The sequence below is a fragment of the Aplysia californica genome, unplaced genomic scaffold, assembly GCF_000002075.1.
Source record: "Aplysia californica isolate F4 #8 unplaced genomic scaffold, AplCal3.0 scaffold00055, whole genome shotgun sequence".
Classification (NCBI taxonomy): Eukaryota; Metazoa; Mollusca; class Gastropoda; order Aplysiida; family Aplysiidae; genus Aplysia; species Aplysia californica.
The window spans coordinates 292,308-307,059 of record NW_004797325.1 but is presented as its reverse complement, the minus strand read 5'-3'; the positions used below and the strand labels follow the sequence as shown (position 1 = coordinate 307,059).

General features: G+C 40.4%; 1 protein-coding gene across 1 annotated transcript; it reads left to right on the top strand.

The window, feature by feature from the left end:
• The first annotated feature begins 26 nt into the window (after positions 1-26).
• Positions 27-13,705, top strand: LOC101857932 (sphingosine kinase 2). The gene is made up of 6 exons (XM_005092905.3): positions 27-817; positions 4,983-5,132; positions 6,549-6,643; positions 6,989-7,104; positions 8,193-8,413; positions 10,519-13,705. The coding sequence occupies exons 1-6, from the start codon at positions 232-234 to the stop codon at positions 11,709-11,711; spliced, it is 2,361 nt and encodes a 786-aa protein (XP_005092962.2). The 5' UTR covers positions 27-231; the 3' UTR covers positions 11,712-13,705.
• The last annotated feature ends 1,047 nt before the right edge of the window (positions 13,706-14,752 follow it).

Genomic DNA, 14,752 nt, shown 5'->3' with positions numbered 1-14,752 from the left:
CCCCCCCCCCCTTTGATGAGCAACGCATGCAAATTCACTCCCGATTTGTGGGCCAGTCCGAGGGAGTGAAAAATACCTGGGACGATTCAAAAACCCAATTCGCCCCTGGGGGCGTAGTTTATCTCTACCATAGAGTGATCTCTACCCTTCAGGCCAACCGGAGACAGGGCTTCAAAGAGTTCACCTGAGTTCACTTGATACTATTTGCTCACGTGACTTTGGCTTGGTCACATGACCAAATGCATCAAAATGGCGTCTTGGAGAGATGACGTGATTTTGGAAGGAGATTTTTTCCTTATGCCGAAGGGCCGAGAGGAGTACAAAGTTATTCTTACAAGATGTGGTGTATTTTACAGTATTATTTCAAACAGCAGCACAACTTATGTTGAGAAATCTATTCTTGTTAGTGACATTATTGGCTGTCACTGCATAGAGCCAAACGGGCACAATGTAACTGCTGCTAGCGGTAACAACACGAACAGAAACGGGGCTTCTCCTCCATCAACACCGTCCTCTCCGGGAGGAGACACTGTTTCTGATTTCGGCGAAGAGTCTGGACAAAACGATGACCTGGAATCTTCCTTTTCTAAGTCCTTTTCTATTCCGAGACTGTCTGATTCCTTGGCTTGTGGTTTTGTTGTTTTTGCATACCCTTTCAGGAAGAAAATGTTCAGTGGCAAAAAGGTTCGCCACAGAGTTGCACTTGGATTTGAACTGAGGGCAACTCAGGAAACTTTTGAAAGTAAAAAAAAGGAGATTGAAAAGTGGAGAAATATGATAACTTGTCTCCATAGGGGCTTGCCAATCAATCTTAAAGGTATGCATGGGAGTATTAGTTTAGCAAATTACTACACGATACTAGGCCTACAGATGATTACTTGTTGCTTCTCTGTCTCTATTCTTAAATAAAAGCAGCAAAAAAGCAATTAGATCTAGATCTAGATCTAGATCTAGATCTAGATATCTAGATCTAGATATCTAGATAGAATCTTAAAGATAAAACTAAGTAAAAGAAAAAGGCCAAATTTTTAAACTTTTTGTGTGTGTTTTAAAACCATTGCTGAGGTTGATCTGCAAGATCTCTTGAAAAATTCAGAAAAAATAAGAGTCAGTATGCACTATTTAAGTAAGTGTTTAGTAAGAATTAAAAGTTGCTGGCTTTAAGTTCAAGGTTGATCAGAATGCTCTGTCGTCCGAATATGAAAAAATGTTATTCGGACTCGGGTCCGGAAAAAAGGAAGTGTCTTCGTTCTATAGATCTAACGTTCAGTGCTTCCTCCTATTTTCCGCCATTTTTTAGTTTCCCCCACACCTTTTCTGCCGATCCAATGCCCGCTGCCTCATTGATACGCCCCCCCCCCCCTCACGTTTCCCACTTTCTTTGTCGTAGAAAAAGGTAAAATTGAAGATTAGCAGACCACCTGGCACCTGCATATTATGAGCTGTGTAAAAAAAAAAAAAGACCGATTCGTTCAAATACACAAGACTGTCATATCGATTGTTTACCAAGAAAAAGTTGTGTTGCTGTGTAGAGCTGAGCATACGGCAACTTTTGATTCCATAGACCAGCGCACAATTCATTACGTAGATCTACGTCAAGACTAGCTTATTATTGTGATAATGATCAGTTGCCGGGGGGAAAAAGACTGACACGTATGCGACGTTCAACGCCCGGACCGCTAGTGCACCCCCCACCCCCCTCCCCGACACAAACACAGCCACACGTGTGCAGGCCGCCCATCCGACCCCGACACACGCTAACGAGCCATCTTTAATTGCTTCTGATGACCTCTTGACAAATAAACATTTATTAGAAGCGCTAAACTTTTCAGGCCGGCCTCAAATTCATCATAAGATTAAAACTCGGCTCTTGCACAAAACGCCATTTTGCCCGAAGTGATCCCGGTCTCTACCCAGCCTGAGGCGAGTCACGAGTGAGGCAGGACAGGAAGCCGGATTCACGAGTCACAGGAAGTTGGAAGTGATGTCTTGCTGGACAAGAATCAGAGTCCGAATAACATTTTTTCATATTCGGACTCGAGTCCGAATAATCACTTCGATTCTGTTTTTAATTTATGGAAAAGCAGAACATTTTGTATTATGTTATGATACCCCCCTCCCTCCGTAAAAATTAATCTGCTTTAACGCTTGTTCTGCGTCTGTGCTGAGATGCGAATCTTATCAGCAACCCATTACGTCGGACGTTCGGGGCAGGCTGCCGCGGTCACTCAGCGTGTACTGTTGGTGTACAGCAAGCGGGCCTGGAAACATGTGTTTTCGCCATGAATACCATGGGAGTGTGTTAATCGATGATGAAAATAACGCTCTATCTTTTATAACTCTCTATTATAATTTATAAAGTGATACGAACACATGAATAACCTCCTCTCATAAGCTGATAAGACATTACGAGAAGTTACGCCCATTCGAATAATAACCTTTTAGAGGCTCTTGTTGTTATGATCTGGGATTTGAAAGGGGGTAATGTAGGTCAATTTCCGAAAGTTTTGCACTCAAATTGTTCTTTTTACCTACACAATGATATTCAAAATTATGAAACAAGAACCTTATTTTTTATCTGGTAGTATCATTTCATACAAAATCAAGCTCATTTGAAAGATTTTGTATAGAAAAATGGAAGTCTTTTTTCCTGACTATCCTTTCGAGCTCCTAATGTCTAAGTGGGTCAATTTGTTCTATAAATTCTTTGGACGAACATCTAGAGCTACCAACGTGGCATGTTTTGAATGAGACGTATGCCGTGGTTACGAACCAACACTGGCGGTTCAAGAAGAAGGCCACAAATACACACACACAAACTCAAGCACACTGACGCACACATACTTGAGCTGCGTGAATGCGGGTCCGACGCGGGACCCGAATGGAACAGAGAAGATGTTCAGTGCGCATGCGCTGAGCCAAGGACACAGGACCAGAACGAAGGCAATGTGCCGAAATAGGCTTATCGGGCAACATAAACCCCGCCCCCACAGAACGAGGGTTAATAATTTAACTGGATTATAGGCTCAAGCTTTTGTAAAAGGCAGTGGCTACGTTCACGGCACCTTGAATGTAGTTTGCAATTTAAGAATGATCTTGCTCAGTTCACCCCCTACCCTTTTCCCTTTTGCTTCTTCTTTTTTTTACCCCCTCCCACCCCTCTTCCCGCCTTGGTCTTCTTCCATTCTCTCTTGTTTTTTCAACCGACTTTTATTTTCTAATTGTCGAGCGTTTCTGGGTCCATACACAGGAAGAGAGGATTTGTCGTGTTCCATTTGCTGAACGAGTGAGGCCTTGTCGACCGCGTCTGTTTTGTTGTTCACGCCTTTGCATTCTGTAAACTTGGTTGCATTCGGACCGCTGCTGCATAATTATTTTTCATGCGAGTATTCCTATGCTGTTTCCTCATTCACTTTGAACTTTGAGCGACCATAGCGTTTCAGTCGTGCCTTTGTGCCTCTATGGTGGATGAGTCAGGGCGCTGTGAACGTAGGCACTGCGTTTTTAAAAATGACATGCTTTTTGTTTTCTTTGGGTAATCTTTCCTAGGAAAAATTTCCATAAAAAGCGACCACCCCCAAAAAATACAATTATAAAGAAGAGACCTAACCCTGACCCTAACCCTAACCCAAAGCGTAACCCAGATCCAAACCCAATCCCAAACCTTAACCCGAAACCTAGCCTTAATCCTAAGTTAAGCCTTACCCTCTGTATCTATTTCACAGTGGTTGCTCGTTAAGGAATTCCTTCCCTCTCGTAAATGACATGGGTTTGAATAATTGTGAGGTGTGCTGACAAAATGAATTACTTTTCGCAATCCAAGAACAGAGATATTGCCCAAAATCAACACCGGGGTCAGATTGATAGATTTCCAGTTGATGCCATTTTGTTCCAGTCTAACGTGTTTTTTAATTTATTATTGATTGCGTACAGTCGAACATGTGAGATGGAATCGCAAGGGAGCCAGAGAAAAATTCTGTCGTAGACATTTTCCGTCTTAGGGGAATTTAGTGGGGAGATTGAGTGGGGTTTCAAAGGCCCAGCCGGTGGAATCGAGGGTCGCTTGTCCGGTCGGCAAGCAGTCACAAGTGATCAAAATTCACACCTCTCAGCAGCTATCCTCTCTGATAATGACATGCATAAGTCTTATTTATCCAATTGCCACCAGTGCTAGCATTTTATAGGCCCACTGTTTAATGTATTAAAAACAGAAACGTTTGAATATCTTATTTGCTGTGTATTAAGCACAGTCGACCAATGCCATCCCCCACTGCCATATGTAACAATGATTCAAGGAACTCTTTTCTTGGCTGGCTTTACGATCAGGGCGGCAGGCATTGGCCAAACTAGTTTTACACCTCTGGCTACCACTGAACTGAAAGTTTCCGTGTTGGAACACCATTCAAGCACTTTAACTGACTGGCACTCGTGAGATTTAGCACCCACACCACCCTGACCATCTTCGTCGCTCAGGGCTCACATAGATGGGGTGAAACATCCACCCTCAAAGAGCTACCCTACTTCCCTTCCTTGCCCGGCAGCATGGCATTAAGTTTAGAGCCGGCGAAACCAAACTTGCGAGTTTTGTTTCAAATCAGGGCTGAGCAGGCAAAGTATTTTCTGTCTTAAACAGATAAAACCCTCGGATTGGAGCGGATTTTTATTTCCGTTTCCGCGTTCAACAGGTTTCCTTTTTAAACAGGTAATTAAAGTGAAATATATCAAGGGGGAGCGGGGAGATTCCGTTAAGAGAGGTTTCTGTTTTACACAGGTTTCCATTAAAGCAGGTTCGACTGTACTTACAAATTGTACAAACTCCACCTAAAAAGTTGATGTATCAATTTCCATCAGGCTAAAATTCTAGAAGTAACTTATTTTGTCAGCTCACCCCACAATTATATATCATAGCCTTGTAACTGTATGGAAATTTTTTACACTCGTTTTCTTGCTTGTCTGAACAATTGTACATGTTTTTGTTTCAGACCCTAGCAGCTGTGTACCACCACAGATGGGCAAAATGCTCATCTTAATCAATCCTCATAGTGGGCCAGGGAAAGCTGATATCATATTCAAAAATGATGTGGCTCCAATGCTGTATGAGGCAAGCATACCATATAAAGTGATTGTCACCAGTAAGTATGGAGGAGAATATTATTAGAGATACGCTCTGTACATTAATAATGATGATACTAATAACAATAAAGATCACTTTTAAAGAGCCGTCTCCCTTGTGGCTCTAGGCACACCACAATAAAAACCACTTCTGACAACTTACATAATGACATTTATCATGTGTCTATTCAGTGTACATAAGTCCTTTCAAATATGTATATTATAATTATCGTAATTTACCCACAAGCGTGTTCAGTCAAAAAAGATCATACTCAATAATAATTGGTAATCACAGTAGCTGCTAATCGCATGTTGTTGAAAGAAAAATCAGACTAGCAGATAAAATAAGATTAAAATTTAAAATGTCTTTTAACTTGGTTTTTTTTTTTTATGCAGTCAACCTAAGCACCTCTCTTAAATGCACAGGGGGCAGAATTCCACACTGAGGGAGCAGCTGTTGAAAAAATCTTACCTCTAATTAAAAAATTGTTCAAAGGCACAGTCTTAACCCTTTCAACCCTCTGTTTTCTTTTGGTGCGCATTTTACGGCACTTGCAAGTGCATAAAGTTGTGTGAATCCTGTGTACCCCAATATCAGAATGAGTGCTGCGCTGCAAGTACTCTCGGGTACTGAAATACCAATAGGACACACCAACCTAAATATGGTGTGTGTTCACAGATATAGAACACAAATACGAAACAGCAGCATCAATATAGGCCAGCATAGTGATATAACCAAAAAAAATTAGATAAACAGATAACACTAAATTGAGCTCTAGAAAAGTATGCCGAAAAATCAATGAAATTGTTTTGGAGCTCAGGGTATAGCCCATTCAAGGCCGAGGAATCCAAGGTTCAAAGGGTTAAGTTGTCTTTCATTAGTGGAGTGTGTAGACTCTCCTAGCCTTTCTTTCTTTTTTTAATTGTTCATTAGTTCCATGTAGTCTGCCCAAACATCAGTACAGATCATGTGTTCATTTGTTGATTCTCTCAGGCAATAAATTTGATTCTGGGCTGCTTCACTGTTGTTTTATTTCCAAAATTAGTTTTCTAGATCTAGATCATGAGAAACGTTTTCGTTTCGTTATTTATAGTTTGAATAAAGGTGTTTGACCTTTGGCACAAACTGATAGATTTTTAAGTTTTTGAAGTGGCCCATACCCACAAATGCAAGAGGGGTTTCCTGATAAATATACTGGCTTCCGCCACAATGCCATGGAAGATGTGCAGTATGATATATTGTTGTTTATGGCTATGATGAACCTGTTGAAGCTTGAGTGAGGTCACAACTTTTGTTGAATTCCTTGGAATATTTCCTCATAGTCCTGTACTTAATGTTGAGGAGATGGGTGCACCACCATCAAGATGACATATTGTGTCTAACAGGGATGAAAACACTACATTTTTAAACTGCATTTTGAATGTGTTTATTTCAGAGTATGCAGGCCATGCTAGTGATATTGTGGCATCTCTCAACCTGACTGAGTGGTATGGCATTGTCATAGTCTCTGGAGACGGTCTGATCTTTGAGGTAGGCATTTGGGCTATGAGATAACACTCAGATTATCAAACTGTTATCCTCTTTTCATCAGTAGGCCTACAGATGGTCATAGTACATTTATAACTGACAAGCACATGGTTCCAAAGAGTAGTGACACACAAACACTTTTAAAAAGTCACTGGTCGTAAGCTGTACTGGTACAAATCTTCCCTTTCAAGATCTTATATGTCTGTCAAATTCTCAGTGTGCTGTTTTATAGTTTGACTTTGCTGATAATTGACTTTAATTTTAATTATTTTTCTTGGTTTATATTTATATTTCTTGGTGAAATTGAGGACACTCTAGAGCTTTCTTTAAAAAAAAAATTCATTCCAGGCCTTAAATGGTATCATGAAGCGAGCTGACTGGGCGTCCTCCATCAAACTTCCCGTTGGCTGTATACCGGGAGGATCGGGCAACGCGCTCTGCTGTTCTATCAATTATGCTGCGGGGTAAGTTTTGTCTGTTTTAGTGCTTAGAAAAAAAAGGCCAAGACAACAATTTTCCACATCAGAACACAGAATGTATGATGAAACTATCTCTTGAATTGGATGACCTAGGAAGCCCATCTGTGTGCCTGCTGTGTCATCAACCTTACAGAAATGTTCATGGCGTACTCCTGATCTTCAATCAGCAGGACCTCCAGCACAGGAGCATTTTCTTCCTCCAACACCTTCCACCCTTTCCCCGGGTCCTTAACACACCATACTCAACGAGAGTGAATGCCTTATTCAAAGACTTCTAGTTCTGCTTTTGGATGTTTCAGTAGCTCAACCAGTATGGTGTTTGCCTGTCAACCCAAAGGTCAACAGTTCTATCCCTGCCAGCTCTAACAGGGGTGTGAGAAAAAGAAGAAGGCTGGGGACAGATTGGGGAAAGGAAAATAGAGACCCATGGCATCTTTTATGAGATGGAAAAGGATGTGGAAACCAACCCCAGGACAACTGTTGGTAACAACCATCATGACAATCATAAACTGTGCTGCTGTCAAAAGAAAATGAATGCTACTACATGTCATTGAAGTGTTTTCTTATTCTTGTGGTGCACCCTGTAACATTGTGTGGGTGTTCTGATTCTTTCCCATGAGTAGGCCTAATTGTTTATTTTTAAAAAATCAGTGGCAGAGTTCATCAAGAAATTATGGGGTCTTTACACTGAGATAATAAATAGTATCTGAAATTCCAAGTAACATGTAATCCTTTGTACTCAATTTGCTTTCAGTAAAATGCATTTGAGTTACTTTATATCTATCACTCACTGCTTACTTTTAATAAAAAATGTTGGTTTGTTTTTTTACAGGACACAGTTTTTGAATCACTTTCACATAGTTTTGAAATGATTTAGAACTACTTATTTGATGACATAATAGGTTACAAAGACATCTGGTACCGAAGTAAACTCTTCCAAGGAAATGCTGCGCCACTAACACTTTTGAAATACTGCAATTGTTTTGATAAAATTAGGCATAATTGTTGTATCTCACTTCCATGATATGAACTGGCAGAATTAAGTTCTCAATGGAATTACGTTGTATCTTCAGCGAACCCATTGAATCGTCCATGGCGCTTCACTCAGCATTTATCCTGGTGAAGCACCGAGTGGTCCCCATGGATCTGGTTGTAATGCAGATGCCAGAACTCACCGTTTACTCTTTCCTGTCGATGACGTGGGGACTTCTTGCTGACATTGACTATGAGAGTGAGAAGTATCGCTCGTTTGGGGAAGCACGCTTCACTGTGGGAGCTATCAGGCGCATTTTGAGTGAGTATTCAGTCATCATAAACCAATCCTTCGACCATTTATCAAGTGTTCTTAGCGACATTTTCTCTACAGCTGTAGCTTTTATCTATCGTTCCTCAGTAGTAAGACATTGAAGAGATATAGTTTTCTTTAACTCTTTTTATGTGATTGATTTATTTGATAGACTCATATTTTATTCTGCCAGTTTTTTTAACAGTGCAGATTGTGATGGGACACCATAATTTAACCATGGGTCTCAACTCAGAATTTGAAAAAAGGAGGAACTTCCCACGTGATCATGACAGAAGACCATTTTCGCGAGACACCTATTATTATACTGTTCAACCCTAGAATGCTGAAAAAACCCCCCATCAATTTATCAAAGCAAGGTTACTTCATACAAGTTTTAGGGTTTGGAAGATCATTTCAAGTAAAAGAGTCACTTACCAAATATTTACAATCTTGATTATGTACAGAAAGTGGTGGCGCATTACTGGGTAGCGGAGTTTAGCGGAGGAAAATGTGGTAGCGGAAATCCACTAAATTGCAGGATATTGAGACCCATGTTTCACAAAAGATATTTACTACTCAGAATATTCATGATGCGTCTCATTCAACCATCATATAGATATTGGCTTTGATATCAGATTTGGCCATGCTAGTTGTCTTTTTGGCAGGATTTCATTTTTAAAGTTGAGTTTCTTGTGATGATGTTAGAGACTCTACACAAGAATGGCTTACTAATGCAAGATATTGAGGAATACTTTTCTTGCCTTTCTAGAGTTGGCTTTCTGTTGATGCCTGTGAGTTTGTATTATGTATGTGCGGGTAGATAAGTGTGTGTGTGTGTGTGTGTGTGTGTGTGTGTGTGTGTGTGTGTGTGTGTGTGTGTGTGTGTGTGTGTGTGTGTGTGTGTGTGTGTGTGTGTGTGTGTGTGTGTGTGTGTGTGTGTGTGTGTGTGTGTGTGTGCGTGCATGCATGCATGTATGCTTGCATGAGGGAGAGGGAGAGGGAGAGAGGGAGAGAGAGAGAGAGAGAGAGAGAGAGAGAGAGAGAGTGCTTGAATGAGAGTGGAAGTGATGTATGTATAGGTGAAAAATTGGAGTGGTATTTTTTCTAAGATGCTCTTTCAATCTTTCTGCAACAAAATAAGTAATCAAGTGTTCTCATTTATCCTTCCTCTCTCTTTCTGTCTTAAATGCATTTATTTTATTTTGCTGGTATAAGACAAAAATTAGTTATTGTTTTCGTAGCAAGATTCTCTTCAATCATCATCATCATCATTGCCTTTCTCACCCTACATCAGGGTATAGGCCACGGACAAACACCCTCCACTTTTTTCTATCCTGGGCTTACCTCTTGATGTTATTCCATGTCTTCCCACTTTTCTGTACATCGATTTCTGTGATTCTTCTCCAAGTTCCACAAGGTCTTCCCCTTGATCTCTTGCCCTGTGGGTTCCAATCCAAAACTTTCTTTGTTATGCAGCTGCCTGACTTTCTGAGAGTATGTCCAATCCATCGCCACCGCCTTCTTCCTACCTCATCTCTGACTGGGATCTGTCTTGTTTTCCTTAACACTTCCACATTGGTGACCCCGTCTGCCCATCTGATCCTCAGTAACTTTCTTAGACACCTGTTCAAGAAAACCTGGATCCTCTTTATACAAGTCTGTGATGCGTTCCATGCCTCACATCCATACAACAGGACCGACTTCACGTTTGAATTGAAAATCCTCAGCTTTGTTCGAAGTGAGATCTCTCTGGTCTTCCAAATCCTATCCAAAGATATGAAAGCAGCCTGTGCTTTTCCAATGCGGTACTTTATTTCAGCACCTGTTCCTCCCTCTCTGTCAATTATGCTCCCAAGATAGCAGAAGGATTCAACATTTTCTAGGGCCTTTCCTTCAACTGTGACCTGCTCCTTTCGTTGTGCATCTGTCCTTAGGACCTTTGACTTTCCCGGGTGGTTCCTCAATCCAACAGACTCCGATAGGCTGTTTAATACTGAAGTCTTTGCTTGCATCTGTTCCTAGGTGTGCGACAGAAGAGCCAAGTCGTCTTCAAAATCCAGATCGTCCAACTGTGATTCTCTTCAATGCACTGTTTATATTTATTTATTTCACAGGTCTTCGCATTTACAAGGGAAAAATTTCATTTCTTCCTATCGCTGAATATAGTCCCAGAAACGACTCGAGCACAAACAAAAAAGTCCTTTCAAAAATACGCAGATTTTCTCTACGTAGTCGCAGTAGTAGTAAAAGTACAGTCAGCTCAGCGGGGAGTGATTCTCCCCACCTGCAGTCCTATCAAAGGCACAGTGTAGACAGTTGTGAGTACCAGCCAGTCACGGCCAAACCCAGGTCTGAGTCCAGCCCGGGGGTTACCATAGGTCATCTAGCGTCTGGTGATTGCAAGGAAGACAAAGGGGACAAGTCTCCCGTCAGTTCACATGTCGTCGACGCCCAGCCTCCTGGTCCACCTGATGCCACCACACCTGTCACAGCAGTGGAGCGGGCTACAGCTTCAGAAGGTCAAGGTGAAAGTGTGAGTGGTGTTGCTGAAAGTGTCAACAATAACAACGCAAGTCAGACAGAACTGCAAGTGTCTCCTGTTGAGCCTCCGCAAAGTGCCTTAGGCGTAAAGCAGAATGAGGGCATAGTAGCTGGTAGTGATGGTAATGTCTCACAAACTGATAATGATCACTATGCTGGAAGTACAAATAGTTGTGTTGACCAACGGGATTCTTCTGATCATGTCGATGCAAAGACTCAGGTAAATGACACATTACCTAATGCTGATGTTTTAAATTTGGATGCTGCGGAATTTTCGGACAGCAAAAGAAGTTCTTTCACTGTATTGGAAGACACACAAGAAGTAGGGGTAACAGAAGAGATGTATCATGGAAAAAAGGCCGATTTTTCTCCCGTTCCAACCCCTCTGTTACCAGGCCTGGACGAACCTGTCCCGGACAACTGGGTCACCATCGAGGGTGAGTTTGTGGTGGTGTGTGCCGCTTATCAGTCCCACCTGGGCAGCGATGTGCTTGTGGCACCTGATGCTCACCTGCATGATGGCTGCATCCACCTCATGCTGGTCCGAGAGGGCATCTCTCGCAACACTCTCCTCAACCTTTTTAAGGCAATTGCTACAGGCTCTCACGTACACTCGCCCTACGTGGAGATCGTCAAAGTCTTGGCCTTTCGGCTGGAGCCCATCTCTACCAATGGCAACATCATGGTGGACGGAGAACGCTTTGCTCCCAACCCTCTACAAGCTCAGATTTTGCCTGGCTTAGCCCGAGCTATGGCTATACAATAGTGTTTTCTTGGCACATCTGAGGTTTTGACTCTTTTTTTACTTTTCTGTTGTTAAAAGTCATTAGGAGCTCTTTCTCAGAAATTTGGAAAACCACATGGGTTGACAATTATTGATTTGTTTTTTTATTACTTTTGTGTGGTTAATGATAGTTGTAAAGCACATAGAGCATGCTGTAGAGCGTGGATATGCGCTATATAATTGCAATAATTGTTATTGTTATTGTTATTGTTATTATCATTTTTATATTACGTTTAATTTCAAATATTCAAATCTGATGTTGTGTCTCCTGTCCATCTAAATCTTCATTTCAGTGGAAAGAATTACTCTCTCCTTACAGCAAAATATGTTTCATATAAGGTAGATATATGGTCTTTTAAAAAAAATGTATTTGTGTTAGCTCACAGGTAGTGTTTAATTTGCTCAGCTGTTTGTATTTCTCTCTTGTAATATAGAGTCATTGTCATCTGTTCTCTGATTAATTTGGTTTAGGTTAGGCTTCATCTAAGTTTGCTTTGCTTCCATGTTTTACAGAGAGCAATGCAAGGCTTTTTAGGCTTCTTGAGATCATTTGATTGTTGGACATAGAACATTTTTGTAAGGGTAATTCATGTGACCTCACAATATAATCAAAGCGAAGCATGTATCACTTTTTGGAGGGGGACACCTCCTCTCACCCGTATCTCCCATTTAAGTTTAGAGAAATACAGCGTCATCCTGTTGAAGTGCTTTTGTTACTTGTAAATAATGTCATTGAAGTTCAGCTTCTCTAGTTAAAATGAAGCTAGTTTCCTGATGTCTTTCTCAGAGCTTCTGTGCTGAAATTGCCCTAATAAATGGGCAAACTGTATGAACAAAGATGTGTGGATTAGAGTAAACAATTTTGAATTTTTTTGGGGGATGGGAAATCCAATGCCACGTTATATTCTTTCTGGGAAAAAATGCTAGATTGTGTATTTATTGATCTCTTTGAAGTGTGAGATGTTCTGTCTTTGTTTTGTCAATTTGTTCAAATGTTTAGTTGGCTTTTCAGTTTATCTTGCTAAGTTTTATCTTCATTACAATGAATGTTATTGCATCGAAGTTGTCGTTTATAGACACTGACAAAACTCTTTCCCACTGCATTTACCTACTCTAAATGTCCTCAAGTGGTACAGGATCAGGAAAAGCAGTGTATGCCAAATACAGTTAGTCTGAAATGTTTAATTTTTTAAAAGATTTATGCTTCTTACATATATTGTTTTGACACAAAAGGGATTATATTTGTTTATTGTTTGAGTGGGATTGTGTGTGTGTGTATAAATGTGTGTGTGAGGGAGAGAGAAAGAGTTCAGGTGTACAAATAAGTGATTTTTAAAATGGCTTAACTTCCTCATGTTACTACTACGTATGTCTTTGTTTGAAAATGTTCCTGTGTGGTAAGAAGCTAGCCACAAGACTGTGTGTTTTTCAAGTCTTGATGTTGCTATCTCGTACCTTTGTTGACCTTTTGTTTTTCAGGGCTGTGTATAATTTTACCTGTTGTCATATTTATAGTGTAGCAATTTGCCGGAATATTTAGAGCTATACACTTTTCAAATTTTGCTCAGAATGGTAGATAGGTCATTGTGAGTGAGTTTGTGGTCTAACTTTGGACAGGTGTTGTTGAAGTACAACATATGTGATTTTGTGTGTCATTCATATATATTGTTTTCCTCATAACTCCATCATTCTTCAATTGATGAATTGATGTCTCTGTTTTTTTGTCTTTTTTGTATTTTATGTTCTTTTGTTAGGCTGTTACGTAGTCAAGTGGAACTCGGATTCAACAGTCATCGGGCCTGACCTACAATTATGTTGAATTCGAGTGTTCGTTATGGCAAATATAAGGTTTTTGTTTAGATAATTATAGGCACTGAGCAAGTAATGTATAATGTATTCGACTTTCTCAATAAAAAGTAGTTTGGTTTCAAATGAGATGCATTTTCGATTCTTGATACCAAAGAATTACTGGAAAATTCCAAGAAAATACACTGAACTTTACCAAGCACATTCCGTGCAAAAGGGCCGATTTGTTCAAATACATGCCTGTGTCATCTATCATCTATGACGTATTGTTTGCCGAACAAGTTATGTTGCTGTGTAGAGCCTAGCATACGGAAACTAATCTACCACAGTCCAGCATGCAATTCATTACGTAGATCTATGTCAAAATTAGTTTATCATTGTAATATTGATCAATAGCCGGGGAAGAAATAATCGTGTCGTGTGATCTTTACTGATGTTCCATGCCTGGACCGTATGTACTCCCTGCTTGCACTGTATGCTTCCCAGGAAGTTGAGGTTGTTTCAGGATGCTCTTAGGTCTGCTGGGGTAATAGTATAGATTGTGAAGTGCATAGAGCTTGCTGTTGAGCGGGGATTTGCGCTGTACAAATGCTATCTTATTATTATTATTACTACTGTTGCAGCCAAATTAGTCATGCATACCTGTCACATCTGTTTTTCCACATGCTTTTGTTGCTCTTAAAAATATGTCAACATCATTCAACATATTGACAGAACTTTCAGTGGTTGTAGTTGTATGATAATGTAGTTACATGTTAAAAGAACTTTTTTCTTCTTGTTAGTGAAGAGATCTCAGGTCTTGAATCTGCTTCACGTCAGACAACTTTTGGTTAATATTGATGCTTGTTGTATGTTAAACTTTATCTCACAGCAAGCTGTCTTCTGGATTTGCGTTTACACAAGTGTCAGACTATTTTGATGATATGATCCTATGTGGGTACAGTTTAGAGATGCCTGCCCAGGTGCCATGTCCATGACGACACTGCTTCTTTGTTCCTGCCCAGAAAATGAAGCTAGAATAGAATACAGACATAGAAGTGATTTTGATAAAGTGCTAGAGCTACAGTTTCTTCACATCTTGCTAAGTTTTGTTTAGGCCTATGTGAATTGTGATGAAGCATTAAAGAATCTAAAAATACATGTGCTACTATACAGACATTGTAATTAAAAGAATTTTGTTGTTTTTGTTTTTGGTTGGGGGTGTTTTTTTTTTGGGG

What these genes read in the sequence shown, in the direction of transcription:
- LOC101857932 (XM_005092905.3), top strand. Translation starts at nt 232, where the DNA reads ATGACCAAATGCATCAAAATGGCGTCTTGGAGAGATGACGTGATTTTG. An exon ending in ATATAAAGTGATTGTCACCA is followed by an intron (nt 5,133 to 6,548) that starts GTAAGTATGGAG and finishes TGTTTATTTCAG; the next exon opens with AGTATGCAGGCCATGCTAGT. An exon ending in GAGACGGTCTGATCTTTGAG is followed by an intron (nt 6,644 to 6,988) that starts GTAGGCATTTGG and finishes AATTCATTCCAG; the next exon opens with GCCTTAAATGGTATCATGAA.